This window comes from Pagrus pagrus, assembly GCF_965226575.1.
Source record: "Pagrus pagrus genome assembly, chromosome: 1".
NCBI lineage: Eukaryota > Metazoa > Chordata > Actinopteri > Spariformes > Sparidae > Pagrus > Pagrus pagrus.
In genome coordinates this window covers 32,557,203-32,584,636 of record NC_140185.1, presented here as the reverse complement: position 1 = coordinate 32,584,636, position 27,434 = coordinate 32,557,203, and the positions used below count along the sequence as shown (strand labels likewise).

The 27,434-nt window shown below is 40.8% G+C and overlaps 1 protein-coding gene across 1 annotated transcript; it reads left to right on the top strand.

Moving 5' to 3' along the window:
* The first annotated feature begins 3,834 nt into the window (after positions 1–3,834).
* slc6a2 (solute carrier family 6 member 2) lies at positions 3,835–26,351 on the top strand. Its single transcript, XM_084343094.1, has 15 exons — positions 3,835–3,926; positions 4,350–4,816; positions 6,369–6,500; positions 8,720–8,957; positions 15,467–15,605; positions 15,935–16,069; positions 16,742–16,845; positions 18,437–18,561; positions 18,647–18,759; positions 20,139–20,267; positions 20,935–21,034; positions 21,452–21,552; positions 23,289–23,456; positions 24,372–24,443; positions 24,572–26,351. The coding sequence occupies exons 2-15, from the start codon at positions 4,528–4,530 to the stop codon at positions 24,593–24,595; spliced, it is 1,869 nt and encodes a 622-aa protein (XP_084199220.1). The 5' UTR covers positions 3,835–3,926; positions 4,350–4,527; the 3' UTR covers positions 24,596–26,351.
* The last annotated feature ends 1,083 nt before the right edge of the window (positions 26,352–27,434 follow it).

Here is a 27,434-nt window from a genome sequence, read left to right as displayed (position 1 = left end):
TTCATCATCCAATGGAAACATTTTAGATTTCCCTTTTAATTCGAGGTTCATTTATCATTTTACAACACCAGAAAAACTAATCTGGTACTGGTAAAGTTTTCTGATGAGTATTGTGGGTGAAATTGTATTGAATGCCGAGCTGACGTCAACAAACAGCATTCTGACATTACTGTTTGTTATTTTCGAGGTCTGTGAAGACTGAGTGGAGGGCAGTGGCTATGACATCCTCTGTGTATACGTTGGTTCTGAAAGCATACTAGTGAGGTCCAGGCTGGCAGGGATGTGGTCTGGAAAACCAGTTTCTCAAAACACTTCATCAGGGTGGGGGTGAGAGCCACAGGGCAGTAGTCATTAAGACTAGACACAGCCGACTTTTTAGGTACAGGGTCTCCTGTGACAGTGAGATGTTGAAAATGTCAATAATGACATAAGCTAGCTGTTTGGCACATACTTTTATTACACAGCCAGGAATATTATCTGGACCAGCAGTCTTATTTATATTCACTCTCTGCAGGATTTTGCATGACATACTGGGTATTTTGGGGCTTCCAGTATAATTTGCAATAAAATTCTCTAAATTTGAACAATACTGGGCAGCTTAGCCATCTTTTGTAAAGATGGACCCGCTGCTTTTGTCCGCTCACAGAGCAGACATGGCCTCCATCCAGCTGCTCAGTACAAACAGTTGGTTCTGATAGGTGTTCACTTCTATAGATGCTGGCATGGTGTGAATTTTTTTTACACATTTTTGATGCAAGGTATGTTCTCACAAATATACACCCACACAACACGTGCATCTTGCACCACTCTTGACTCCTGCAACCTGGCAAGCTGTCTCCTGGAGCTCTACAGGGAGTTCCTCAAAACCTCATTGTTACGTTTCCTTATCGCACCCGATGACACCTTGTTGATTTTCTCTCGTCTATTATTCTCTCAGGAAGGTGATTGTTCCTCACTTCCTGTGTGATGGTTTATAGGGAAAATGAAGGTCTCTGGTGAGGGCAAGGTTTATGCAACCGTATAAAACATCAGTGGTCCAACGCCGGTATCTACAGGCCAGATTTGTTTTCTTTCACATCTCGGTGTTTGATTCTTTTCCAGATGTATTTTTGGATGACATGCAACAACCTTTCCTGTGTAACATCCAGGGATGGGTCAGTAAAAGGTTGTGGAAAATTTGTCTTTTACTTGTCAGTGAGTAGGCCAACAAAGGTGTTGAAGTGTTTAGGTTTTTCCAGCATACTCACACTCATCCTACTACACGCTTCAAGACGAGGGAAAAACATGTTCAATCACTATCACCATTGTTTTTCTTTTGATTTCTACTGCAGGAACCCAGTTTGATGTGTTAGAGTGTTTATGTGCAACAAAATGTCCCACTACACAAAAATTGTATGAAAATTAAAAATGTGCCTCCTCCTATAGGAGACGTAAGTTTATTCTGAATCTCATCTATAGGCTGAGTCTTCCTGTGAGACTTGACAGTTAATCACAGCCTCCTTTTTTTCTCTTTCAAGCACTCTCAACAGTTCAAACAGCAATCATGCCAATCCTCCTGCTGTCAAGCCTCCCTTTTTGTGCCCCCTAATTACTACCCACCATTCAAACTCAACTCGTGTGTAGCCCCCCATTGTGTTCTCCTTTCAGTAGTCACTTGGGGATTGAAGGGGTGTAACCAACTGAAAGATAAAACTCTTTGATATATAGTTGAAGGAGACTGCAAAAAAAAAAAGAAATTGAGGACAATGGCACCGCATTCTAGCAGATCGATTTTGGAGAGTAGGTGTTACCTTTGCTGACCTTCTGATGGGAAATGTCCACTACACTTCCCAGATGTGCTAAATGCTACTGAGAAAATGTTGCTCCCTGTGACGGGACACCTGACTCACAGTGCTGTTTCTCCTCACTGAATGTATACAACATGTAGGGACTTAACATTGCTGAGGTGCTTAAATCTTTGTAGATACTAGTAAAGCCCAGAGAGAGAAGCTTAATGACACTCCTCCTTTCGTAAGGCCTGGAGAGATTTAAACCAGAGAGTTTTAATGGGGTGCGGAGCAAAACAAAACTCCACTCAATGCTAATACCTTGACCTGATTACCATGTGGCAATGACCTGCTACTATAAGCTTGCGGCATGACAAAATAAGGAATGGTCCTCAATGTCAAAATGTCACTTTAATGAAGTATCCTTGAGATATTTCCAAAGTTTAGAATCCTGGCTCAGACATATACAGCACACTCCGGAAAGTCTTTGTTGTGTAATAAAACATCTCATAAATGGTCGTTCTAAGTCATTCCTACTTGTGCTGCGGCGTTAAGGAGCTTTTTATGATTGAGGGTCGACACTAATGGCAGAGGTTAGTGGGCATTACAATGGCTGAAACTGTGAGGTCACTTAAACACTCAGAGAAGGTGGGTGAAAGGTCATAATGGGGTGTGTTGTGTTTGTGTGTGGAGGGGTTATTGCCCGCTAAGATTGCCCTACAATGAGGTAACGTAAAGAAGTAGAAGTACAGAGGTAAAAAGGACTGAAAGGAGCAGAAGTAGAGTTTATTTTCTGTGACCCAACCCAGACGCACGGGTTAAATCCAGAGGGTCATACTGTGGCTGCTGAGAGGCTGCGTCTCGTTCAATTAGCTTCTCATCTTCAGGTCAACACGGGAGAGCCCGACCCTTAAGAACCAGAAGGAAGGTCTCAAGAATTGTGCGTAGCCAGAAGCAGGGATCCACGATGATTGAGGTAAAAGGTGATGGATGATATCATTTTGCCTTGAGCTGTCCTGCTGGTGCAGGTTAGAGGTGCAGTTATTGTCTGTTCTCTGTATGTCACCTACAATATGCACCTGTTTTACATCTGTGAGTCAATTCTTTCCATCAAACTATGCTACTGTACATTACTTTGATTTTTTTTTTGTATTTATTTAACCTTTATTTAACCAGGACGTCCCCCGAGATTAAAATCTCTTGATGTTAACACAAATCATTGGTCATTCTTGGTTTGAGGTATCTGACAATACAACAAAAAGTGCAAAAGAATAGAACTAATTCAGGAGAAAACAACAGTAATAACACATTATCCTTCCTTGTTACCTGTTCCTTTGCTTTACCATCGCTGCAGTTATTCAATCTTCACAAACAAAATGCCCAAAACCAGCCCTATTAGGGTTTTATAAAACAAGCACTGGAGAGCAAAGAGGACATTCATTGACTTTAATAGGATGAACTGATCAGCCATATCTAATAGAAATCATTGCCACTGGCAAAAGCTGCTGCATAATTGAGTTACACATGGAACACAATGCTTTTATACGGCTTCTTAGAAAACTGTAATTCAATCTGTTTAGTACAGAGAAGAAACAGATAAAGTCCAAATTAAAACATTAAAAAGTTTTGTTGGAGGCAAAATTCAAGTAGTAAATAAAGCTGAAGGTAAAGTGATCTTATGTCTCTTGTAAAAATGTTTAAAGCGCCAGTCTGACAAGCAAACACACGATCTGTCTTTGCACTCCGCTACTGAAAAGCCAAATTGCATTAAATAAACATTCTTATAAAGTTCATATCAATGCTTTCTGAGCAAAATATTTGATTTACGGAAAAAGTAAGGTGTCATATTGTGTTCCAAAAAACGTGGATTCATTTTAAAACCCCTCTTCTGACAAGTGCAGAGGCAGATGCACAAGTTTATTGGAACTTGAGCTCCGACAAAATGCGATCATCCCTAGACGACATCAAGCTGGAGAGAAAGTGCTCAATTATAAAATATCACGTGGAAGAGAGAGAGGAAACCGATTTAAAAGCTCGCTTTTTTATATCGTCCCTGCTGAAGAAGGCGAGTCTAGTTGGTTCAGAATGGGCAGTCTTCCCTCAGATGCATCTGGACAACAGCAGCATCGGGCCATGGAGAGGTGTCCCTAGCTTTACCATGTACGGAGGAAAAGCTTGCAGTAGCAGAACTTAAAATTTCTTTAGTAACGGAGATGTATTCTTATAATTATTTATCTTTCTCATTGTCCTTTTGAGTAATGTTTTAAGTAGAAGTGCGGGTGAGTGCACTGTTTGGCGCACAATGCGCTCAGTGCGCGCAGTGACGTAAGAGGAATTCGCTGTGAAGTGTCTTTCACTTGACGCCTGCTATTGATCTGCATCAGATACAATGTTTTATCTTAATGCTGTACTGGCATTAGTAGCACGTAGGCATAGGGTCTTTCTGAAATAGGGGGAATAATGTCACCTATTCCCGTCCGGCAGTCGTAACCTGTATTCCTCGCTGTGCGTAACTGTACTGAAACTTTACGCACAAACACCAAACCTCTCCAAACTGTCTTGTTTCTCTTTCCTCCTCTCCAGCCCATGTCCGCGGAGGCATCAGCTGTAGTTTCGGTGGAGAGCGCTCCCTTCTCCGTTTTTTCTCAGCGGGATTGCCGTCCTGATCCAAGCGCACCGACTCCGACCATCTGCTCCGCCAGAACACGCAGGGGGCCGTGAGAGCACCGGGCCGGCGTGGGCATCGTACGCACCAGAGAAGATGAATATCCAGGTTATGCCAGAACACAAGCTCTCTTCGGTGGCCCCGCTGAAACAGTGCAATGTGGAGAAAAAAGAAGTAGAACTGATACTGGTGAAGGACCAGAATGGTGTCCAGTACACCAGTTCCTCCATCATTCCCACTCCTGGCCACCGCGCAGGTCCTCCCGGATCCGAGGACCGAGAAACTTGGGGCAAGAAAATAGACTTTCTCCTGTCGGTCATTGGCTTCGCGGTGGACCTGGCCAATGTTTGGAGATTTCCTTACTTGTGCTACAAGAATGGAGGAGGTAAGAACCGTTACTGATTGATTAATGTGCGTACACGGATGCTTAAACATGTAGAAGAGATCACAAAGTTTTTATGGCGCACCGCCAGGAGTAGAAAATACAAAGCGTGATGGGTCCTGCAGGTACACTGCAAGTTGCAGCAATTCCCAGTATTGTAGTTTCTTCTTCACTGGTGTCCTGTCTTCTTTTATTTAGAGCTCATGAGCGTTATTTCTTTACTTTTAAATGTTTCAAATGTCTTAAAACCGAATAACAGAGCAAAGACTGCAGCACTGTTACTTTAGATTCCATGTGAGTTACTTTGCTAAGTCGCTGTTCTAATTTTAGTTGGTCTGATCTCCTTTAATTGAGTTTTTAGTAGTCCCAGGTGTATTCATGGGAAGTGCACTGAGCGTTCATGATTAAGGAAATACCTCGTTTCATCAAGGCATTCACATGGAGGGGGATACTGTGTGAAACATCTGTTGGAATTTAATGAAAAGCGACAGTGTCCCCTGCCATTCATAGTTCAAATCCACGATTCATTGAATAAAAAGTGTTGGAATATACAGTTTACATATACGATTTTTATGAAAATGATCATTTTAAATGGGTTAAAAAAGCAGATTGTGTGTAGTAAAAATCACGAAAACAACAGGTTGTTTAAACAGTCTTCTTTCTTCAACATATTTCTGTTTTCCTTTCAAATGTTTCCCTAAATTTGACACAATCTAAATCATTATCTTAAAACTGCTTAAATGTTGTACTCTCAGCTCTTTAAATCCGTTAATATTTAACAAGAGACTTGGAGGCTTACATGATGGAGAAAATGGACCCGTAACATTTCATGCTGCTGTCAGATGATTCATGGAAAACTTTGGCATCTACTTGCAAATGAAATGAACATCTCCTTTATCCAGTTCTAAATATACTTTGAGGTTTATTTGCCTGGCTAAAACTTTGAAAATCAGCATGTGAGCTCAGGTTTGCCCTGTAAGTCTGAATAAAGGAGTAACTGAAACTGTTTTCAAGCCTATTGATCACTGAAGCTGCACAGTAGTGAGGGGAGAAACAAGTACAGCGTGTTAGTGGAACCAACAAAGGACCATCTACAGTGTTGTTTTACCTTCAACACTCATGACAACAGAGTGCTCACTGGAAGGTGTGCCCCGTCCTCTGTTTGCCTCCGTGTCCATTCATGCGGTGAAAATCAACATGTTGTGCTTGGTGCCCCCAAAGGGTCAACTCCAACACCGACCTGTCGATCATACTGGCCTTCAGCAAAATGTATTCATCACTGGAGAGAATGTGTCATCTGTGTCGGATAATGTCAAGAAAAAAACTCAATTATGAGAGGTCAAATCCTTGTTGGTGGACGTGCGACTCAGCGTGGAAACAATGTCAAGACCCCCCAACCACCACCCTTTCCCCCTTTTTCTGTTTTTGGAATTTTCTTTTCACCTTTTTCCCACAATGAGAACCTATTTTACAATATCCAAGCAATATATAAGTCATGCTAGAAGGGAGTTAGCTGAAAATGTACAGCATGAAATGTAATTATCTCTCTTTTCAGGTGCTTTTTTGATCCCCTACATCCTTTTCTTGGTCATCGCGGGGATGCCATTGTTCTACATGGAACTCGCCTTGGGCCAGTACAACCGTGAAGGGGCAGCTACAGTTTGGAAAATATGCCCCGTCTTTAAAGGTGAGCTTTAACACAAACACATACGCACAAGTACGCACAGACGTGAACCCGGCTGTCTGTTTACTCCAGCCTGTCTCTAACCTCTTATGCTCCTCTCTGCTTCACTCCAGTGTCTTGCCCTTTTCATTTCATCCTTTTGTTCTTGTCCTTTCCACCTCGTAGGTTGACAAGTGCCTCCGTAACTTATCTCTCTGTCGCATCGTCTCTTTCTCCGTTTCACCTCTTTGTATATTTTGATCTCTCTCCGCTTGTCCTCGCAACCTCATACCCGTGACTGTGTTATTACAAATGTCGATTTCAAATGAAGCAAAACCAAAGCAGGTGAGTGTCCGTGGCATGCCAAGGAAAACAATTTGACTGCAAGTCAATAAAGACTGATTAAACTTTAAATTGAAGCTTGCATAAAATGATTTTTTTTTCCCCCTGTGACATGGACTTAGCTCTAAATCCAAAACTTCAAAAAGCTTTTAAACTGTTATGACCAGCATTGGCTTAGTTTTGCAGATCATTGGGAAAAGGAGATCTAACACCATTCATCAGAGAGATTACAGCCCAGAATGTACAGTACAGTATATACTGATACATAAATGTAGGTACAAGGGAACAATGTCTGAAGTTAGGTTGGAGTCACACTACAGGGCTTTGACCAGATTTAACCTCGGATTCACCCCTCCAGACAATCTGAGGAGAAATCTGGTCTGGGAGCTTGTTTAGCCCCGAAGGTCGGCTCAGATTATCTGGTATTGTGAAAGGTGTACAGCTCCAGTCTTAAATCTCCCAAACTGCTCACACATTCATCGAGGCCGCCCCGATAAATATCAGATTTGATGTCTAAGATATAAAATCTGGACGACCACAGTTGTCGTTACATCAGTACTTTCACAATCATCAGCCAATGACAGCGATATTGCAGAGCAGCCGAGGGTGTGGCCATGCAACGGTGAACAACCCAACAACCCAACCCAAGCCCTCGAGACTAACGTTAGGCTAGCATACTACAGTTGACATAACTGTCGGTTAACCTCTCGCTGAAGAATAGACAAACAGTGTGGACCGCGTCTCTCCAAACACGTCATCATCCAGACTAAATTATTTTCGCTGCTTCTGCTTTTGTTTTTCTCTCGCTGCAAAGTATCAATGTCGCTACCGCAAGTTGTTACGCTACCGTCTCCATTTTGTTTACATCTGCTTCCCCCTGAGGGAAATCACATCAGAGAGATCATGTAAGATGCTGCAGTGCCTTCTCTGGCATGATGATCTTAAAACATTCTGTTGTGTTATTATTTTCAAATTTTGTTCGAGATTAGAGTAGAACAGCTGTTAATATTCTCCGTGTGTGCGTGACACAACCCGATTTCACAATCTGTCAGGATCCTGTATTGCGAGCCGGGTCATAATCAACAGCATAACCAACACATCTGGAACGGCATATTAGACCCGACTTCATCTTAGTTTGAAGTCTCTTTTGCAACAGGTTAATATCTGATGCAGGATGTTTCAAAAACTGTCAGACAAGTAACTCCGTGCGCACTACTGAATCAGCACCAGGCGATGCTTTTGTTGGCCTCGGCGCCGGGGAGGGTTTGTTTTGTTTTCCGTCCTAGGTGATGGGTTTATGGCTTCTCTGTTTTCGTGCGAGGACATCAGATTCCAGAGGAGACAAAACAACTCATCCCAAAATTTACCTCTCCAAAAAGCCAGCGAAATAATGGAAGAAAGCATTAATGCACAGGGGCTATGTGTGAACATTATTTAAGATTTTGATAGGTTTGACAAATGATGATGTGAATGTACCCTCCACTGGACAGCTAAGGGGAAGATATGTGTCAAGGCAATGATGAGACAGTGACGGGGACTGATAATATGTTGCAAAGTAAACAAGACATCAATGAGGCAAAAATGACAACCGCTAATTAAATCAACAATTAACAAAATTGCACTTAGGCGATTTTAACAATAAAGATATACTGTATAACACAGCTAATGGTGGGAGGCATTCTTAGAGAACAAGATTTAATAACATCATTATGGCTTCAACGTTAAGATCTATTGCTGCCGTCTGTGATTTGTATGTTTGGGTTATCAACAAATACATTTATTATTCATTTTTATTATTATATTTTTAAGTGTATCTGCTAGTATCAGTAATATTGGGATGCAGCATGTATTGACACATCAGTTTCTTCTTCCTCACTAATAACTCTGTGCTCCTCCTGTAGGTGTGGGCTACACAGTGATTCTCATAGCCCTCTATGTTGGCTTCTACTACAATGTCATCATTGCCTGGTCCCTCTACTACCTGTTCTCCTCCATGACCAGCGAGCTGCCATGGCTCAGATGTGACAACTACTGGAACAGTCCCAACTGCACCGACCCCAAAGCCATCAACAGCTCCATCATCGGCAATGGGACGTCTTACGCCAAGTACAAGATCACCCCGGCAGCGGAGTACTACGAGTGAGTCAACTCTGAAATTCAATACGATTAATTAGCAGAGAGTGACCTGTGTAGAGCCGTCCTTAACTAACTCTACATGTGACTTGAGAAAAAATGCAAAAGGACCACTTTATAAACATAATAATCTACATCACAAGTGTTCAAGAATTTAAACTCTTTAACAACGCCGTTATTACAGGAAGGCTGAATCTATTCTGAGATCATTTTAAAAAAACAATCTTTAGTACTGTTTTGTTGAAAGACGCTACTAAAGATTTTCTTTGCAGTATTTTCACGAAACATCCACAAAGCTCTGGCCTGCATGTAGCGGCTGTCTTCATAAGATTATCTATGTTTGCCGTTTTGTTCAATGTTTAATGTGGGTGTTTGTTTTACTGGGATACCTGATAAAAAAAAGCTGAGTCAGTAGATCAACTACAGTCCAACCAACGACAAACAGCCTCACGTGGAAGTGATGCTTTCTTGTGTTTGGGAGTGTTGTCTGAATATGAGCACAGTATGTAAATTAGTATGAAACAAGTGAACCACTATCCATGTGAAGAGGTCGACCAGTCACTGAAACCTAAGTAGAGGAGGACTCCAAAATTACCCCGTCATAACTGTTTGCACTATAAAAAGTTCAAATGCACTCTTTGAAGTGCACAAAAAAAGCTCCATCTGTTTATACTTCAAAGACAGCCAGTGCTTCCCTAGCTTCTGTGAAGACTGACTGTGCAGCCCAGAGGAAGTCTGTGAAGTGACTTGGACGGTACAAGGGAGACATGCTAAGCATGACGCACAGAATACACGGCGGTCGCATCCGAGCAAATAATTGAGCCCGCAAAAGTTCCACTCCTATTCTGCTGGGCTGTATGTTTATTTAATCGGTATCCCTGGATATCTTTTTCAACTTCCAGGAACCCTCAAACTTGATACATTATAAAACAGTAATATGTTTAAGTCAGCGTTCACATGAAAGCGTCGGGCTTGTGAATTACTACAGACTTTCAGAAAGGTGATGCAATGTTGCTCAAGGAGTAGACATGGCCCATAAAATCAGAAGGGAAACTATATATATTCCAGGTGGACTATCAGAGCACCAAATGAAGAAAAAAAAATGTGTCGATGTGCACAGACACAACTGAATATAATATGATGCTTTAGGACAGATCTTGCAAGAGGTTATGCTCTGTAGGGGACAATAAATCCTCCTGCATACAGATAGCTTTGAGCACAGGAGCAATGCCAAGGCACAGCATGTGCTGTGAGGCCAACTGAGTCAATATTTCTCTTGCTTCACCTCCTTACAATCTTCTACATCCACAAACGTAAGCTATCATGATTGCAGTTTGTAGCAAGATTCAACAGTGAGACATACCTTTTGTATAATTGAACATTCTTTCAGACTTACTTTAGTTTTGCTAGTTACTTGAGTTCGGGCTCGGTAGCCAAGCTTAATACCATATACAAGCTTTTTGAGCTCAATTATTACCCAAGATGAATTACTAATGATCCGCACAACCACACTGTGTGATCATGAAGTGTAATTCATTTTTTTTTAGTTTATAGTCGCCTACATCCATTTCGCTGATTTGCAAATCAAGCAGACACGTAGAAACATTTGCATTCATTAGGAGTCTGAAATTACGGACATACACTCATCGTGTTTTCTGTGTTGTTTAAATGCACATGGAGCATAAGACCCAAACAGGACCAATAGGGCATGGCGACAAATAAGTGAGGAGGTTAGCCTGCACTTATGCACTGTTTGCCACAGGAAGTCGACGTGAAAACTACTTGATTACCTGATTAATGAATGTAATACAGCTGTTTCTAGGTGAAAGAGGCTTTGCAAGGAGATACAAAAACATTACTTCTTCTACAAGGCTGAAGAGGTCAGCCTGACCTGAAAACAAGAGATTTGGGCATTTCTCTGTGATTAATTAGATAACGAGTGCAAGCTCAAGAGATCAAAGGAACCTCCTAGATGTTAACTCGGTAAATGTCAGCATCGTGTAACTCGACAGAATAAAGCTGTCTCAATGTCTAAAGGTATAGAGATCATGAAACAGTTGGGATGGGTGCTTGTCAGATGGTCCAACAGCTTTGGAAACCCTCCACCCGCCACACCTTACCCACAGGAAAGGAATTGGGAAGGTTGTGTCTAAAAGGTCTCTGTTACCTCAAAACAGCACATACACACATATGAACAAGCTGTTTTTGAGCATAACCTGGCCTCGAAAATTCAAACCAGGCACTGGCCTCTCTGTTTACAGGCATAATCAGTTAAGAGGACATGTATGTCAGAGACTGTTTAGTTTTTGGGAGCGGGATCGGCTTGTTTCATTCGCACACATCCTTTTTTCTTTAGATCAAGCCTGAGGTGACCACATTTGATTTTATGTCAAGGAAAACTACACTTGATAAATAGCCCTCATTTAAACCAAAAGATCTCATTCTCCAGACACTCGAGAAGATTGCTTTCACTTCAATCTCACACGTAATTTAACATGTTTGTTGAAAGAATTACTTTTAAAATAACAAGGACAGAATCATTTGTAATTAAGTAAATAATGTCGGAATTAGATAGAACCCCCTCAGCTGTGTTTTGATCCTCAGCTCTCCAGGCCGTTTATTGATGTAGTTTTCACATGCCCTGGTTCTCGTTCTGTAACCAACACTAAGACCAGGCTGCGAGCAATAGTGTGCCAGCCTCGAGTATACAGAGCCCTGCTAATGGCAACATCGAGTGTTAGGATAGCAACATAACCAGCTCGCTCAGTGACGATAAGAGTAAATGTGTTTAGAGTAACTGGGCCAAGGGGACTTGGATTGATGTTAGAGGGTGCATTTACTGGAAGTGCACTATCAATGCTATCAGATATACAAGGAGGCCTTGGGGCATTACAACACAACACCAACACGAGGTGTCCGGATCAGAGCATGGACCCGAAATTTTGCTATCTGCGTCCCCAAAGACCGTATGGCTTTGAATTTATTATCAGTCAAAGTTAGCTAAATGCTAAAGAGGAGTTTCACAGATCCTTCAGTCCCAGCGGATTCTAAGTCTGAACATACTTCAGTTTTCATGTTTTTCTGTCCGTCTGTCGTGTAAGCAACCTGAGTATCAGATCCAAATCCAGTTCCGTTGTTTATCAACCCATGACATCACTACCGACTTAACTGAATCTTTCTCGAGGAGACGAGAAATGCAAGAATGTAGAGTGCTTTTAAATGTTAGACTCAAGAATACTGATATCCAAATAAAATACAACTTGCGTCTGGGGTCCTGTGTGTACGCTCCATCAGAGGTGCTCTGCAGATAGATATTCCTGTCCTCTGTCAGAAGCTGCAGGCGACCCACTATGATGAAGAAAGGTGTGCCGGCAGTCTTTTCCCAACAACACTGTCTGGGACTTTATTCCTGATTTAGCAGTGTTCAGTTCAGTTAGCATGTGTAATGATACCTGGAAATAAAAAATAAATAATAAATTAATATTATGTTAAAACAGTTCTGGTCTCTCTACTATATCAGCACACTGTATGATGGGTAGAGTGGTGAATAAATGCAGCATTAGCTGGCGTATGCTGCCCTCTATTGGTTACACACAAGTGCAGGATAAATATGGATAAATGGTGAAATATCGATACAATAGTCACAAATTGGGGGAAAATGCTGCCCTACAATAACCTTGATATAAACAACAAATACTTGATATTCACAACGTAATTGGTTCAATCCTTAAGAGCATATTAGCAAAATAAAACAACCACTTATGCTGAAAAATACACTCTGACTTGTGGCGCCTTTCGGCCTCTAGTGCTAGCTTAAAATATGGCTAAATGTTAGCTTGATTAACCTAAAGTGTTTAAGCAATTTTTTTTTTTTTTTTTTGGTAATTTTAGCAAACCTATGAATCCACACAACAGTGATAAATGCCAACTTACAGTATCATAAATGCATTCATACTGTATGTCCATACAAAAGTCCACCTAGTCCAGAGTCAGTTCTACACCATGCATCCAACCAGACTAATACTGGCCTTACAGACCAGAGGCAAGATTGTTCAGTCCATTGCTGCCATGGGTAGTAGTCCAAGTCGAGTCAGAAACAGATGTTGTATGAGCTTTGGAGAGACTTCCAACAAATTAAAACATCAAATGGATTCATGTTTGCCCATCATGAGTCTTCAGTGGACAGACAGATCTTTGTCACTGCAAGAGGCCTCATGAATACAGTGTTTTTCAGTGCAATCTCACAAAGCGTGGATTATGTCCTTGGAACAGCCTTACCCTGCACTTGTGAACGCTAATAACATAAAAAGCTTATTTAAAAATTAAAGTTGATGCCAATTTAAAATGGAAACCATGAGCTGCTGACCACAACCAATAATGTCACATTGACTCAACACAAATGAGCAATAAAGTAACATGAAGTATTTTTTAAATTTCATCATGTCTCTTTGATGAAAACTTCAACCAGAATTGATATTTTTCCCAAGTGATACCAGTGTCACTCAAACAACAGCTTAATAGTGCTATTTAGAAAAAACATAATAATAAATAATAACTCATATTTCTTGCTATCGAAGACACATCATGGTACTTTTTGACTTCAGGGTCTTTTCCAGCAACACAGGCAGATTTTATTTCTTTACCGGCCTTTTTGACCACTTTTGTCCCCGTGGTGTATTTTCTGTCTTCCCCCAAACATTAACTCTCAAACAAAGCCGATGGTTTCTATTGGTGTAATTTGTCTAATCTTAAGGGTTTGCTTTAGATGCAGTGGAAGCACTAATTTCCAGATGTAGTTAGTCTTTGATTTAGTTCTTCCGTTTCCTGGGACTCTCAAAAGGTCACGGGCCCATAAGGCAAACAGTGAGGTGAAGAGATTTATAACAATTTCATGTTTGTGCGGAGTATGGAGCTGCAGTCAGGGTGTTTCTTTTTTTAACCCATCTAAGCATAAGAATTGAGGCACCAGAAAACTACTGGCCTGGCTCTGTTCCAGAAAAAAAAAAGAAAAAACCCCACTTACAGTTTTAAAGCTGTCTTAATGACACAAAGTAGCTTGCCTCTTTAACCATACATAAACAGACATGTAAAAATCACAGTGTGATTTTAGAGAAAGCTATAACAAACAGGTTAACGGGTGGTTTCAGACGTTGTTTGACTGTCTAACAAGTACTTTGTTTGGAGAAAGGCAAGCCAACTTTATTTATATTGGACTATTCAGACACCAGGCAATTAAAGTGCTTTACGGAGGTGGAGAAAAACATTAAAATAGGACGTTAAGAAAACATTAAAATTGCATTTTTTAAACCCGATGAAAGCGAAATCCGACAGTATATTGTTCAAGATAAAAAAGAAATTGCATTTAAGACAATTAAAACAGAAGCAAGCAAAAAAAAAAGAGCGAGAAAAAGATATATACCCCTTCTGGGTCTAGCTGTTGCTCCAGCACCAAGAAGTAGTTCCAGCACATTACTAGCTTGTTACCCCCAAACCCCAAATTTCAGTTCATGCTTTTGTGTTGGTATGTTTTTACTTTGGATAGAACAAGACTAGCCCCCTCCTTCAGGTCGAGCAGCTCTGTCCCTTCCGTGTAGAGCTGAGGTAGATATCAATCTTATCTCAACCTCGTAAAGGAAGCAAATAAGCACGGTTCCAAACTATTCTTTAAAGCATATCATCACGTATTAAGTCCATTTTCTGGTCCCTCTTCAACTGAGAAGACACGCTGACAGGTCCGTAAAGTCACCAGACGGACAACATACTGACAGCTTCTGTCCGAAAGTGGCCTCAGGAATTTTATGCTATGAATCCCATTAACTTTTCCGTACTCCAAAAATGTAAACTGAGGTTGCACTGCACTTCCTTCTCAAATACCCTGAAAACACATTCAAAGAATGAGCTTGCAGCTGGGAACAATATTTAGATAGGGATGGAAGAGACACCATTTGTCTCCCTTTGTTTTATTATGTCATGATTAAACACTTGACAGTAACTGTTTGGCTAGAGGACAATGGTGAAGAGCGAAACAATACCAGAGGTCTTTACTGACAGTTTCAAAGTATTTTGTGTTCAGCTGGGAGACAGAGAGATTATAATTAACTCACTTTTAAAAAGCCAGTCGACAGATGGCTGCGTGATCCAGCTTTTTGAAAAAGACGGATGCCTTTACTACAGGAAAAAGAGTTAATCGACATTAGTGTTTAATTCATCTGTTGGAAGTCATTTAATTTAATGCTTTGGCCGATGATTAACTGTAATGACATGTTGGAAATGCAGTCTGAAGGCGGAGCGCTGCAGTTCATGTCCCATGCTTACTCCCATGTTCACCTCAGGCAGTCCGGGCTGTTTTGTTTAGACTGCAGAATCTGGGTGGGCCTGTTCGACAAAAACATGAATTTGTTAAGATGAAGCCAAAAAAACACGCCATACCATAGAAGAATTGCACTTCCGGGAATTGGACATCATAATACGATATATATATATATCGTTGTGTGTGTGTGTGTATCCTTCTGCAGACGGGGTGTGCTACATCTTCATGAGAGCAGGGGTATCCACGACCTGGGCCCGCCTCGCTGGGACTTGACCTTGTGCCTGGTCGTGGTGGTCTTCATACTCTACTTCAGCCTGTGGAAAGGTGTCAAGTCCTCAGGGAAGGTACAGGCTCGGACCACCAAACAACAACTGTTCTTTCTAGATTTTTACTACTTTCGATCTAAAAAAATGTGAACCTGAATCATTTTGAACCAACTGTAATATCTGTACCAGAATTCGTAGCTGAGACATTTTGCAGAAATGTTGTGAAGCAGCTCGTGTAAACCGTTGTATTGAGGTTGCGCATAACCTTAACATTCTTGGAGTCTGACAGGAAACGTGGTGGGGTGGGATTTGTTTTCTTAAGAAATGTTGAAAATGGTTCAATGAAACTGGGCAAAAAGGTGTAATTTTTTTCCCTCTAATCCGTTTTGGTCTGTGTGTGTATTCAGGTGGTGTACATCACTGCTACCATGCCCTATGTGGTCCTTTTTGTTTTGCTGATCCGAGGCATAACTCTGCCAGGGTCCATGGACGGCATCAGGGCCTACCTCCACATCGACTTCAAGCGGCTCAACAATCTAGAGGTCAGAGACGGTGCATGTTGGTCTCAACCCACCCATGGGTGTTGGGGAGATTTTGAATGGTTCACTGTGTGATAACTGAGCTCAAAAAAATGAATGATCCTTGCTTTGAGTGTTTGAAATCCCAGGTTTAAACGGTCGACATCTGGTTTTGTATTCATCCCACGACTTTCAGTTCCATCCCTTTATCTGAGGGTTTATGAGTAACACTTACGTCAGTATCTATGTGTTACTGTAATTTATTGGGTGGATTAACTCGTGCTCTGGGGGTTAAATGCTTGCTATGGTGCCTCCCATACTGAATGTATATACATGAATGAGTGTACCCTATGCACGCATATTTCAGATACAATCTTCCACTAGCTGAACCGATGTATACACGTAAGGGTTGAGCAAAAGTTCAGTTGTTTTGCAGAGCATTCGTGGTACCTATGTGAAGAATTCATTTACATGTTTTGCAAACCAGAGCCAGGCATTCATGGCTAATAAGAAGTGTACAGGTACATACTTGTATATGTGTTTTTCAAAGAAAGCCATACAGCTTGGCCTACATAATGGAGGTCTGCATTTACATTCAAGTCATCCCAGTCTCTGTCTGTGTTTTTTAGCCTGAAAGCATATTTGTTTTTTAGGAATTCAAAAGCTTTCTTGTTTTCTTCTCTTTTCTTGCCGTAGGTGTGGATTGATGCTGCCACACAGATATTCTACTCACTAGGAGCAGGATTTGGGGTGCTCATTGCTTTTGCCAGTTATAACAAATTTGACAACAACTGCTACAGGTAAGACCTTGCGCTGTATTTGTGTTTTTTAAGTCCAAAACAAGCCCAAAGCAACATAACATCCTGCCGGTTTTATGCATTCTGCCGTCTCCAGCATGTAACCGGATCACGAAGCAGCAGAGGTGATGCTAATCTGCTCAGCTGACCCCAATGGCCAGGTGTTAGCAGGACAGATAAAGTGCAGGCCAGGAAGGGATGCCAGATAATAGCCAAAGGCTATATGTTGACTGGTTTGTCACAGTGCTACTCTCCTTCAGAAAAAGCAGGCATGAGGTTGTGAGCTTGGCTTATCTTTTTCCACATTAATAGGTTGCAGTGGTGCTGTTGGAGACAGACGCTGCTGGCAAAACAGCAGTTTAGCATATCATGCTTGTAAAAAAAAAAAAAATGCTACACCACCCAGCAGACAAAACATGTTTAGCTGGAGCTCGGTTCATGTCAAGTACATTTTCTCTCAACAGGTTAAATACAGTATACAATGCAAAAGCGACATCACTGAGGTCCGTTCAGTTCTGTATGTTATAAGAATTATGGTCCTGTCCTCTCTCACTTCCTCCACTTTCTTCATCCCCGAACAGGGCCTCATGCCTTCCTCCACTTTCACACCCCATTTAGAGGTGTGTGGACTGCTGGCAGGTGGGATTTGCATTATATCCTGACTGACAAATGAAAAATTTGAACTGGGTGAAAGGCAGAAGCCCAGGAGAACCGCTGATATCAGAAAAAACAAGCACTGAACACAGACTTTTGTTTGAATACCCACACAGATAGAGGAAACCCGCATTAGTAGCAGTGTGTCTTCAATCACACCTAAGGAAAACATAACCCCAGGAACCATGGAAAAAACATTTATTAGGTTTAACTGTTCTTCCTTGACTGGTGGAAAACTGGCAAAGCAATCGGAAGAGTTAAAGATGATGATGCAGCACTGCTGCCATTTATTGTAAGTTATGTCTTCTAGTTTATGTTAAATATTTTTTGAAATTTAGTTATAACATAAGCACATTTAGTTATTACAATTTTGCCTCAGCGATACTTTGTCTGACCATGTTTGCTTCCACAATACTGTCAATATACTGTTCTTTCTGTATGTAATTAGTGCATACGTTTGAAATATTGAAGCAGCATCTGCATGTGACTGAGTGTGTGTGCGATGACCTAATCGACCAGACTGAAGTTAAATTAGAAATTATAAAATCAGAGGGAAGAAAAAGCTTCATTGAGAGATTTCTGCTCCCTCAGCCCAGGAGGTAGCCAAGGTCAACCGGAACTTGTTTGGACTGTCAGACAACTGCATTTTTACGGCTACAGAACGGCTCTCTAATGACCGATCAAACCACCAATTAGGAGCAGAGAACAAAAGCTTCTCATTAACCCCAAATATTCCCTCTAAAGTAGTGTTTGGCTGAAGATCAAGCCATGCAAAGACGTCAAGTAACACATGGCCCCATTTTGACTATATATTTACAGGAAGAAAGAATTATACTGGCTTAATGTCTCTTAATGGCTTAAAGTTAGGAATGGAAAATGTACGGATAAAGAAGCTTTTTTTGTCAACTTGTTTTTGTTGTTGTGTGTGTCCTGTCTCTAGGGATGCTCTCCTGACCAGCACTGTGAACTGCGTCACCAGTTTCTTCTCAGGGTTTGCCATCTTCTCTGTGCTTGGTTACATGGCTTACAAGCACGGAGTGAAAATAGAAGATGTGGCAACAGAGGGTAAGTGCTGATGATCCGGATACAAACCCGTATGTTAAAAAAAAAAACAGACATATGAGAATTTTTTTTCTTTTTGTATGTACAGGGGCAGGATTGGTGTTCATCATCTACCCTGAAGCAATTTCTACACTGCCTGGCTCAACATTTTGGGCCATTGTGTTCTTCATCATGTTGCTGACTCTTGGCATTGACAGCGCGGTGAGTTCCAATGAACACTGCAATCTCTTACGTCTTATGACCAGAAGTAGAAATCTTTTTAACGTGTTGTTTTACCTGTTTTTTGACTGAGTGCCTTTACCGTGCACGTACAGAACCGAGCACAGTATACGTTGAGGCCCCATCAGAATGCTAATGATACCCATGTATCATGTTAGATAGCTTGGCTGTTTTTCCCATTAAACCTGACATTTGTTGGAGAATGATGATCATCGCATGCTCACTGTGCAAGTTAATTTCTATGAAATGACACTTTTTTCCTCCCAAAGCACCAATTTGCTTTAAATGATTACCTCGACTTGTCCTCTGAACAATTAGTCTGCTACGACCTAGAAATAAAACAGTAGATTGTCTTCTAAATAAGGCCCACTGAATAAATGTCTGTGATGTGTTCCCAGCTTAATTATTTTCTGTTCTGCGATGATTGTAAAATTTAATAAGAGTAAAGTAATGGAAGAGTAAACAATGTGTCAGTGTGGTCAGCGTTTAAGTGACTGTAAACTGTCCGCTGTAACAAAAACTTCCTTCTTTGACGTTTCAACAGCCAGCAGTAATTTAACTAAACTGCCCAATGACTCACTCGGGCACTAACTAAACACAGGATGGTAGACTCATCAGAGGGAATGTCAACCAATTACTTAAAAAATGTATCAAGTGGGTCAGATCAAGACCACGTCAGTATAACAGTATATACTGTAATGTACTCAGTATGTGTATCATGCTCTATTTTTAACTTTCTAATGATGCTGAAGTCCATCCAGGATATTGGATATTTTTCCAATATTCCTTTTAATTGGGTACATACCTCAGTTTTAGGGCTACCGTTTTGTATAACTTAGAAAAGGGGAAGAAAAATGCAACATGCAACTATCGGACAATGGCCACACACATTCTTCATCCGACCCGGCGCAGCTGAAGCAGATGCACGAGTGTCTTCTAGCTCCGTATCGTTTGAACTCGTCAGAGCTCATAGCACATCAGTGTTTTCTTCATCTTGTTTAATTGTGTCTTCTGCTTCTGCTGGTGCTTTTGTTGTTTAATGGCGGTAGGAAAACAGCTTTTAGGTGCATTAACACCACTCACTGGGTTGGAGTGTGGATCAGAACAGTTGTACTCTTACCCATATGCTCTCATCATAGTGTCACAGTCGGACGTATTCTTCATATGACTGCATGCACCGAAGCGTGACACCATACTGTGCTGGTTCTGGATGAAGACATGTTTGCACAGCCCTACAGTATACATATGTTATAACCCTGGCTTTTCAGTTTAAAGCACACTACATTTCTACATATGTGCTCAAGAATACTAACAATTATAAATGATTTTGTGTTGTGTCTCTCTCTGTTTGTGTCCACCAGATGGGCGGCATGGAGGCAGTCATCACAGGCCTGACAGATGACTTTAAGATCCTCAAAAGAAACAGGAAACTCTTCACTTTCGCCACAGCCTTTGGGACGTTCCTGATTGCCCTGCTCTGCATTACTAATGTCAGTATCTACACTCAGTACTTGAATTATGTGCTTGTCAGAGTTCCACTTTAATAATAATAACAAGTACTATACAAATTGATGATACGACGATGTATGGATGGCCTGTAGTGTCATAACATGATGTCACTGCTGCGTGGAAGGAAGTAATCAGGTCTCAAGATGTTATGTTTGCAAATGTCAAAGAAATCTTTTCAATGAAATGAACAAAATGCTATGGCATCACACACTGTTACCGATTTAGAAATTAGTTAAAGCTGTATCCCGGAAGCAAATTATAAATTTTCTATGCAGTCCATGCTTCTTTCACATGGTGGTAACAGCACAATGTATACATTTTATTACTTGACAGACTTTTGCAGACAGAAAATCATTACTTCACTGATTCACATGGTTTCTTTCCTTAATCAAATCAATGAGGTTATTGAGAAAGTGAAAGACGCCATTCTCACACTAGTTCCCCCGGTACAAGATACAGAGTGTACCGCTCAGGATACAAAACAAGTATTGAATTTACCAAACTTCTGGTACACTTGGTAACTCCTAATGACCCATGAGAGACTTGTCTATGTTCAGAGACCACTGCTTATTGACTGCTTCCTTATCTTCCAAGGTGAAGACACACGCACTCACACACTCTCCCCTCTGTCTCTTTCCCTCTCTGTAGGGTGGCATCTACGTGCTGACCCTGTTAGATAAGTATGCAGCCGGGACTTCTATACTGTTTGGTGTGTTGATCGAGGCCATTGGAGTGTCTTGGTTTTACGGTATGAAATTCTACAATATTTTAGCTTTTCTTTTTTTAATTACAACATTTATATTAAGATTTTAAACACTGTCTTAATCTACTACATAATGAGAAGGGAAGGTTAAATTACAGGGGGGGAAAAATAACTAGAAGGGCCCATTTCAAGGCGTGCGGGCAAATTGTGCGACCGCAGCAAAACAAAATGGTAAATATGGATAACAGCATGGTAGCGTCTTAATGAGATTATGAAACAAATAAGACACGTGACAAGTTATGTCAGCTATGAGGGTGTAGGCCATCATGTGCTGTGGTCCCTCCGATTGTCCAGTAAGACTTACAGACTCTGCTTCCTGTCTACATTGATTTAATGTTGACTGTGTATAACGTTGCTCTCCTCAGTAACCTTTGCTGTGTAACTTTTTGATGCTCACTCCAGGTGTGGACCGCTTCAGCGATGATATCCAGCGAATGATGGGCTTCAGGCCAGGACTTTACTGGAGGCTGTGCTGGAAATTTGTCAGCCCTGCATTTCTGCTGGTGAGAGGATTTAGAAACAACACTGAAAGGGTTACAGTGGGCTGGATATCCTTGACAGGCTATAAATGTTTCAAGGGTCAATAATTAAACTGGTTTAATGATTGATGCCTTCAAGTAACTGTCATTCACAAATGTCTGCAAGCTGTATAAAGGTATGATTCATTCTAGCAGGTGGAAAATCTGTTATTTTGTAACAAGCTTGGTGGCACACAGAGAAATAGGACTGCTGCCAACTAAAGACTTTCTAGTTGTCGCATGTTTATATAAAATTATTTGAATACTTATTTTACGGGGCACAGAATAAGCAAGCCCCCTGTTAATGACAACGCTTACGGCAAATAGTGATTCTGAATGTCAACAACCAGTAAGGAAGACTGAACGCTTTAATTGATTTCAACACTATATAATATTACACAAGATTCTTTGTTCAAAACTAGGAATTAGATCATTTCCAACTTCACAGAGACAGTCAGTGATGAAGGGCTCAGCATTAACGCCTGCCCCGGGCAAGTAAAATCTGCGTTCGGGCATGTGAAATGCCACATGTAGTTATCCAATCAAAAGTGAAAAATACAAGCGATGTCTAATGCACTGATGAAAACGATCTGACACACTGGACACAAAGAAGTTATCTATGGGGTCAACAATGTTAATTAAAACATAACATTTCTAACATTAAATATCTCTGGAGAGCTCGTTGCCAGAGACGTACTTTTTTTTGCCCAGAACAAAAACATGTGCTGTTCCAAAGAGGACTCCGGTGCAATCGTGGCCCCTTCGAGCTACTTTGTAATCCAGCCTTGAACTGCGTTGTCTTTCCGGAGATAGTTTCTAGAAGACAGTTATTGGTGTTGATAGCATGGTTGACAGCCGTCCACTGGCGATTCCATGTTAGCTTGGGTTGAGTGTGTCACGCATCAGAGGCTGGGCTCCTGAGTTGTTGACCAATCAGAGGCTGTGTTGGCAGCAATTAGTGACTTCCATATTACAAGAGAATAAGTCCATGACTGAATATTACTCTTCTAATCAGCAGCCCTACAGTATTAAGCAGTCAAGATTCAATCATCAGTGCTGGTGCTTCTGGCTTGTACCCTGAGGGAAGGTGGGATCAGGAAGGCCAGTTTTTTAACCTCAGTGCATCTCCTGGCTAGTTCCTCCCTGGCAAATAAAACAATGTATGAAATGAGAAGCGTGCGGCTCCACGTGTGGAGTAAGCACATGGCAGCATCCACTGCTTGCAGGAGTGTGTGTAGACAGCCATGTGCTTCCTCTAATACAAACAGCTGTCTACACCCTCATCTGGAAAACAGTGGAAGTTTGCAGTAACAAGGCTACAAAGCAGGAGAATGAGACATTCTGCATTGTGAGAAAAATGTAAAAATAAATTACCATTCTTACAGATATATTTTGGTACATAGGGTACTGCCCAAATGCACTATAAAAAAATACACTGCCAACTAAAAGGAGTGCAACAATTACAGAGTCCAGTCTGTTAAGTGAGCATTTTTATCACTCTCCATTGTGCTCGTAGCATAAGAGATGAGGAATGCGACTGCAAAAAGACTGATACAACACCACACCCTGACAATTATATTCCACCTCATTTAGCTGTTTTTCTTGTAGCATCCATGGATGTACACTTAAAACATTACAATCAGTACTAATGCTAATAGATGTACCGCTCTTCATGTGTTGGTTTCTATTTTGTCCTTTCTCTTTCTTTCTCTCTATCACAGTTCGTGGTGGTGGCGAGTACGCTGACATCATCAAGCCTGAAGTATGATGAGTACGTCTTCCCTTACTGGTCTAACTTCGTCGGTTGGGGTATAGCCATGTCCTCCATGCTGTTTGTGCCCATCTACGCCATATATAAATTCCTCAGCTTACCGGGAACGTTCAAAGAGGTCAGTAACAAACGTGTTTGTCTCACTGATAAGAATGTATGAATATATGATATATATAATATGCTATATATTCATGTATATACATATATATATATATATATATATATATATATATATATATATATATATATATATATATATACATGAATATATTGACTTAAATGACTGGATGTTCATTAAAGATGCTAAGCACTGAGTGAAAACAACTTGTGCTGAGATATATGGCACAATAAATTAGGCTCTTACACACAATGCAAACTGACATCGCTGCAAACTGGTACAACTGTTTATCCTCAAACAAAAATTGAAAGCAGAAGTCTTTATGAGTGAACTTTCCTCTCTTTACTTGATGCACGGGACTGTGAGTACACTTTCAGATAAAATGATCACTTGAAAGAATTGTAATCATCAAAAGCACCAGAGAACCATTTTCATCCCTCAGCAGTCAGTCAGTGTCAGCTTCGCTCTACTGCAACAGTTCCCACATCACATTGGCATTTCCGGTTTGTACTCAAGGCCGAAGATTTTCTTCTCAGGTTCTCAGGCCACGCATGCTTCCTGGAATCTCCTGTCACCGCCTATCAAGTTTTGGCTGTCTCATCCACATAATGATCAGAATAAACACAACTGAGGTTCTTGAAAAGGATTCCTCACAGGCTCCAAATATACATATTTTGTCAGAGATAATATCTTGTGTTAGATTTGATAGCATTCCCTCTTGCATCTCAAGTATTTTGTGGGCTTTGGCTCCTCTCCCATGAAGATGTGAAAAGTAATTTAAAGAAGGCGAGCGTTTACAAATCAAATTAGAGATAAAAGTGCTAAGATGAGATGTTGAGATATATTAAAGGGCAAGTGTGATTTACTGTATGTGTGACAAGAGTTGAGAATGACGTGTTGTAATTACTTTTACAGAGGATAGGATATTGCATCACTCCAGAACATGAACATCATTTGGTGGCTGAAGGAAATGTGCGGCAGTTTAAGGTAAGTGTTCATTTGATCTGGATAATGGCTGCAATTAATGTGGATTTAAACACATTTGTCATTTGTGAATTGTCTTGTGCACAACCTATTGCTGATACAGTAGATTTGACATTGTTTTGCTTTCTCAGCTCAAACATTGGTTAGCCATCTGATGACGAACACGCAGAACTCCCTCATCCAGCCCGTCTTGGAGCTCCTGTGTGCCACCAGTGGTCGGACAGACACGGAGAGCAACAGGCTCCAACCGCTCTGCGCAGCCTCCCTTCTTCTCCCTGTGCATTTACTAGCCAAGGTCTTTGTTGTCAACAGTAGCTTCAAGCACTTTGATTTCAGAGTTACGCCTTTTAACATTTCAATACCATTCTACAGCTTCAGCGCATAAGGGAAGGACATCCCATGGGGAAAATGTACTATTGTTCCTCCATGGTAATCATAATGGTTTTTATATACTATTTTAATTAATCATAACTTTGGTTATGATTTTGTTTATGTGACTTTATGTGATTATTATGTCCTGGAAGGGACAGAAAGTAAAATAACAACCAAAACAATCCCATCTCCCTGTGTACTACTACACAGGGAACCAAAATATTTCAATGGTTAAACATTTTTTTAGACCTATGATTATTTATTATTACAAAGTCTGTGTTTTTTTGTTGTTCTGTTGGCAGAGTATCTGTGTCAGTGCCTTATCAAGCGAGACACGACATGTTTCTTACAGTCTGTACAGGAAGAAAAAAAAAAAACTGTGTTGACTCAGGAACCGACTAAATCAAACCACAGTTTGTGGATGGCAATCTCTCGATTTGACCGAGTCCTTTGTTATTCGAGTCAAAGAGCTGGAGGTCAAATGCGCGTCAAGGTCAAGCTCCTTAGCAAAGAGAAAAACAGGCCTGATATAATGCTTTCGTGTCACATTCTGTTACAGTAAAGGGAATAATGCATGCATCATTGCAAAGCTTTAAAATAACTCAAATAAAGACTGAGGGCTGGTCAGTGCCTGGCTGCTTACTGAAGGTGAAGAATTCAGCTAAAACAAATGGCTGTTAGTATCTGTCACAAACAATTTTGTATTATTGTTATGTGACTGTAACCTGTGTCTTTTCCTCCAAAGAGACAGCAGCAGAAAGAAAGAGAGAGACAGTGTGTGTGTGTGTGTGTGTGTGTGTGTGTGTGTGTGTGTGTGTGTGTGTGTGTGTGTGTGTTTGTGTGTGTGTATTGGGATTTTGTCGCCAACCATACATAAATGCAGTTAATATACAGGACACGGTGGAGTGATACCAGTCAAAGGCCTCTTTCACTGCACTGTGTATTAACAATTATGTCAAATGCATGAAAACAACTCATATTTTTCATTTGTGATGTTACACTTTTTTTCATCACCATAGAAGTGCCAATATGTTCCTTTAGGAATGTTTTTAATTATCTTATTCTGTTTCACTTTTTTTTATTTATTGGAATGAAGTTGAATTTTAACCTTGAATCATAACAGACCCTTGCTGAAAAGGAATAAAGCCACAGAGAAAAAAAATCAAATATATGTGGAATATATAAGAAGATATAAAAAATATATAAATATATTCTTTTGTTATATCTAATCTTGTATTTATCAAATTGTTTATAACAAAACGTGAATGTAAAGTATTTTAAACGTAACTGTCCACAGTCATAACATGGTGTTTGATGTATAGCTAAGATGAACTATTTAGAAAAAAAATATTCTTCAATGTAACCCTGGGATACTTTGTCACATATGAATGTGAACAAACGCAACCCTCGCTTTCCTGGACTATGTTTACAAAAATACTGTGTACAATACCAATGTCCTGTTGAACGTGAGTGACAACTATCTATGAAGAAGTCTGAAGTATACACAATATGATAATAAAGAATTTCTTCTACACACACTTGAAGACCATGTGCTCGGATTTAATGTCAGTTTTTAGAGACTCAGGTGTGAGACCCTCTTGACTAACTGTTTAGTTTTACTGCTGACTGAGGGGCTTCTCATAGTGGCTGACTGTGCCTTTCCACAGTCTCTCCCTTTGTCAGCCTGCTGTACTACGGGCACACTGGCCTTCTATGTCCATTCTTTGCACCTTTGCTCACTAAGCTACCATTGTTCACGATCCTCTGCTGCACACAAGCCCGTTTTCCATGGTCAACAATTACTCTACTGCAAGGAGAAATGATTTCCAACAAGCTATACTACATATCTGTTATCATAGTACTATCTGCAACACTTGTGTTGTACTTTAATCACTGGTTAAAGGTCGGTCTTTATGTATGCTGCACACTTAATGTAGTGTAAGATGTGCACCTTTGGATTGTTCCTTTAAATCTTCAAAAAAATCCAAATGTTTCACCAAAGGCTTAATGATTTACATTTTGGTCTCCAACATATTGTCTGAGCTGTATCACCACCGAAATAAAGAAATATTGTTGGCACATACAGTGTATTGAAGAGGGAGGTTTTAAGCTGCCTGAATTCAGAGCACTAATAGCAACTTCTTGGTGGGCATCTGACATCTGTGTAGAGCCAGGGCAGGAGGAGTAAAAGGGAGTAAAATAACCTGGATCCTATCCAAACAACTTAGGGAAAATGCCAGAGATAGTTCAAAACTATGTAAAGCCGGTGTAATGCCTGTGCCACTCCGACCCGACCAAGCACTCCATCATCTGTAGATAAGCCAAGGCTGGGTGTTGGCATGGTGGCGAAGTGGTTGCCTCACAGCAAGAAGTTCCTGGTACATCGTTTTCTGTATATATCTGAGTAGCTCTGACTGATTGCATCTCACCTCTGTGAGCTGATAGATGCTCCACACGAACCTGCAAAGGATCAGCACGAAACATAACGAATGAGTTGTGGTAGGGCAGGATGTTGCACCTCAATACTTTTGGGACACTTCTGGTGGAAACCAGCATTGAAGCAAGCTGACGAAAGAGACCTTTAAAGCTTATTTGAAGAATGCTGCAGCTTTGGTAGTAGCC